Source organism: Notothenia coriiceps, unplaced genomic scaffold (assembly GCF_000735185.1).
Source record: "Notothenia coriiceps isolate Sejong01 unplaced genomic scaffold, NC01 NC01_scaffold00010242, whole genome shotgun sequence".
Classification (NCBI taxonomy): domain Eukaryota; kingdom Metazoa; phylum Chordata; class Actinopteri; order Perciformes; family Nototheniidae; genus Notothenia; species Notothenia coriiceps.
In genome coordinates, this window is record NW_011342943.1 from 3,016 (window position 1) to 6,851 (window position 3,836).

Here is a 3,836-nt window from a genome sequence, read left to right on the forward strand (position 1 = left end):
AGATCAACATTGACACACCTTCTTATGTGGTTTACATTTGAAAGAGAATAATCCCGGAGACGGTTACCGTGATCTTTTAAAATGTCTTCCAAACACAGACACAAACAAAGAGTCCTGCTGAAGTCCTTAAAACCTCAGTTGCCTGGGAACAGAAGGAAACAAATCCCATGTCCGGCAAAGTGTGTGTGTGTCCGACACAACACTGAACATGTCAGCTTTCTCGTCCTCTGGCTTCAACAATCTATCTAGTTTTCATTAACAAATCTCGTAATGGCCCCTTGATGCAGAGTTTCATTTTAAGTCTGGATAAAGATATACAGAGAAATCGTGTTTCCGGACTCCCTTTTGAATTTTTCCTGGTTTTCAATGTTCTGGATCTAAGGAAGCAGTCACCTTTAATGCTGGTGAGTAATCAAAGAGTTTCTTATGCAGTAATATGTGTAAAAATACACATATGACTTATTCTGAAAATTTTTCTCTGTATTTATTCTAAAAAGATTTATTTTGTATTACTTTCTTCAAGACATTTATTATTATATTCCGTTTTCTGAATTTTTTTTTTTTCTTTTTCAATGATCTAATCAAGCATCCACTTATTACATTGGTGCCAATTTGCATACATTCCCAGAAGAGAAATGTGAAAATTGTTCTAAATCCAGGTTTAAATGTTTTGTTGACATATTGTAGTCAAATGAATAATGTATTTTTTTTTTTTGTACTTTGTATTCTGTCCGTAATTCCGAAAATATGGTCAAAAAAATCTATTTGATGAGGAAATGTATGATATTCAAATGCTAACTTTGGTGAAATTAGGAGAAATACAGACTCAAGTAGTCAAAGCTAGTGTACCTAAAAGTATGTTTTGGATATTTCTTATTCTTTGGACATGTTATGTAAGCAAAATAGCCCAAACTCTTAAAATTGACCTGTTGAATAATGTAGTATCTCTCCTAACACTCATTACTTATTGTAAATACTCTAGATTACAGCGCCTTCTGTTAATCTGCTTTGTCATGGAACAATAGGTGATGGTGTTAAGGATATTCAAGAGGAAAGGTAAAACTCTGTCTTCAGTTCCAGGTGACTGAACTGTGCTGGGTAACTTTATCTCTCACACTCAGTCAACTCCTCTGTCAGAGTGCATTCGGTTAACTACAGACTGCATCTCTTCCCTGTGTGTCCTGCAGCACGATGGCCAAAGGAAACAAAAGCAAAGCAGCTAAAAGTAAAACCATCAGCCTGAAAGTGGCCAAAGAGTGTCTTCAGTTGACTCTGGATGGCAAACGTCGTCTGGATCTGAGTTTTAAGGAGGTTTCTGTGATGCCGAAGTGCCTCCCGAAGCTGTGTGAGGTGGAAGAAGTGGACCTGAGCAGGAACCTGATCAGAAAGATCCCGGACTTCATCGATTATTTCATCAGCATCCGCCTTCTGGATCTGCACAGCAACTATGTGAGTACGACAATTAAAAAACTTAAAAATAATGGTCTTAATGTAAGATATCAAAAGGGGAAGTTTCATGCGTATATTTGCAGTGGTGTGCAAATGTATGGACTTTTACCATACCTGTACATAAGACTGGTTTATCTAAATTCGCCTTTTTTTAATACTGTGAGCCAGAAATCTCCACTTTAGAATAATTTACATACACCAAACTTTCCATTTTGATTTTCATTATTTTTCATTATTTCATTCGAAGCCTGATTTATAGAGCAAATGTGAGGTTTTTGGGGCGTGTTGATAATATTTTGTTATTTATAGAGTAATCCAATGTCTGTGTTGTTGCGTGACCTGTCCATGTTACACTGTTTAATGAGAAACTGAATAACTTTTTGAAATGGATAGGTGTCTGATTAGATGCCATGGTGTCTTCTTTTTTATTCACGGCATTTTCTGTACAAATGTTTATGTTACAACAAAAAATAAAAATAAAAGGTAGATCACAAAGCCCAGGAAATAGCTGTAACTGATACAAGTTTAAATGGGTGTAGTGCAGAATGTGTTTCTACTAAGGGGTTTGTTTGAATATAGTTCAAAGCCTGATTTACAGAGCGTTTTAATCTTAAAAACAAGCGGAAATATATTTTTGGGGATTGTTAATAGTATTTTTAGAGTAATTCAAACAGAATTGTGGCAAACTCTTATTATGTCATCAAAATGAACCACAAAGTTGTGCAGTTGGTAATGGAGCTTTTGTTGTGTGACCTGTCCATGCCACAGTGTTTAATGAGAAACTGAATGACTTTTTGAGATGGATACGTTTTCCTTTCTTTTTTATTCACTGCATTTTCTTTACAAATGTTTATGTTACAACATAAAAGAACAGAAAAGGTAGATCACAAAGCCCAGGAAATAGCTGTAACTGATACAAGTTTAAATGGGTGTAGTACAGAATGTGTTATTGCTCTGACTTTAGCTGGAGGAGCTCCCTGAGTCTGTCGGCCGTCTCCAGAACCTTCTGGTCCTGAACCTGTGCAACAACCGCCTGTCCAGCCTCCCCAGTGCCATGGGTCTCCTGAAGAAGCTTCTGACTCTCAACCTGGGGATGAACCAGCTGAACAACCTACCCTCCTCCATCTCCGCCCTGCAGGAGCTGAGGCACATCGGCCTCTCCGACAACAAGTTCACCCGCGTCCCCTTCTGCATCTCCAGGATGGACAAACTGGAGCGGGTCAACCTGGACAGGAACCCCATCGTCACCGAGGATAAATCCAATCAGTCCATTAATACGGAGAAGCTCTGCCTGGTGAAGGAGAGCGCCCTGTGTGAAGGCTGCCTCTATAAGTGCCAGACGGACAGGAAGATGATGGAGGATAATGAAAACTGGAATGAGATCAATTGACCGGGTAAACCCAACCTGTTGACCCAGGAAGGAAAAGAAAAAAACACTTATAGGAACTTTATATGTATAGTTTTGACTCGTTTTATTTTACCGCACTGTTTACTCAAGCATACTGTACTGTTTCCTTAATTGTAAAGTGGTTTTAAGTTGTACTAGAGCGCCATCTACTGTTCTAAAAGGTACAGTAAGTAAGTTATTTAAACCCCCACTGATGCATTATAATTTGCTTAAATAGAGCTGGTATTTGCAGTGTTTTGCTCAAAGACACTCATCATTTTTGACATGTGTTTTCTACTTCACTTACGTTTTTAATCTCAACCTTCTAAGGAAGAAAAAATATATGCTTATTTACGATGATAGATAACAGATAATGAAGGTTCAACAGTTTATTCTAAGCATGACGGAGCCTATAAAGCAACTATTTTAAGTTATTAGACACACTAAATGCTCCTCTAAGTGTATCCAATGAGAAAACTTTCTATCATATAAATATATATCTATTTAATCCCCCACCAGATGTCCATGATGCATTATAATTCGCTTAAAGGTCCCATGTCATGGCCATTTCGCCTGATCATAATTCCATTGTTGAGGTATACTAAATACATTTATACTGTGCAATTTTCCAAACTCACATTGGTTTCGCATACAGCATCTCTGTAAAGTATGTGTATTCAGCAGTATTACTATTCAATTTCTCCACTAAACGGCTCGCTGCAGCTCCCCCCCCTCCCTGTGAGCCGATTGGTCGGGACGTTGTGAATCGCGCTGAGCTCCGTGGAGGTGTGATTTCCTTGTTTAGCGATACCCAGCGAAACTCACCCTGAGCACACACAAAGTCACAGCCGAAGTAAAAACAATAAGTGTGGCTTGATATTGAGTAAGAAAAAGGTTTATAGGTTGATAAACGCTGTGAGAATGGGTCTGCAGAGAGAATTTCGCCGCGATCCCAACTGTCTGTTATCAGCCTGCAGCCAGGGAGGAGAAATCAGCAGAG

At 38.6% G+C, this 3,836-nt stretch overlaps 1 protein-coding gene across 2 annotated transcripts; it reads left to right on the plus strand.

Annotated features, from left to right (window-relative positions):
- Positions 1 to 231: 231 nt before the first annotated feature.
- On the plus strand, positions 232 to 3,152 carry lrrc18b (leucine rich repeat containing 18b). Of its 2 annotated transcripts, none has more exons than XM_010771658.1 (3): positions 232 to 404; positions 1,188 to 1,449; positions 2,414 to 3,152. In XM_010771658.1, the coding sequence occupies exons 2-3, from the start codon at positions 1,192 to 1,194 to the stop codon at positions 2,837 to 2,839; spliced, it is 684 nt and encodes a 227-aa protein (XP_010769960.1). In that variant the 5' UTR covers positions 232 to 404; positions 1,188 to 1,191; the 3' UTR covers positions 2,840 to 3,152. The 2 variants fall into 2 exon arrangements, with proteins under 2 accessions (XP_010769960.1, XP_010769961.1); XM_010771659.1 differs by lacking the exon at positions 232 to 404 and adding an exon at positions 1,035 to 1,080.
- The last annotated feature ends 684 nt before the right edge of the window (positions 3,153 to 3,836 follow it).

Coding starts and splice junctions, on each gene's coding strand:
- lrrc18b (XM_010771658.1), top strand. CDS start 1,192: ATGGCCAAAGGAAACAAAAGCAAAGCAGCTAAAAGTAAAACCATCAGC. Junction 1,450..2,413: donor TGGATCTGCACAGCAACTAT/GTGAGTACGACA, acceptor CTCTGACTTTAG/CTGGAGGAGCTCCCTGAGTC.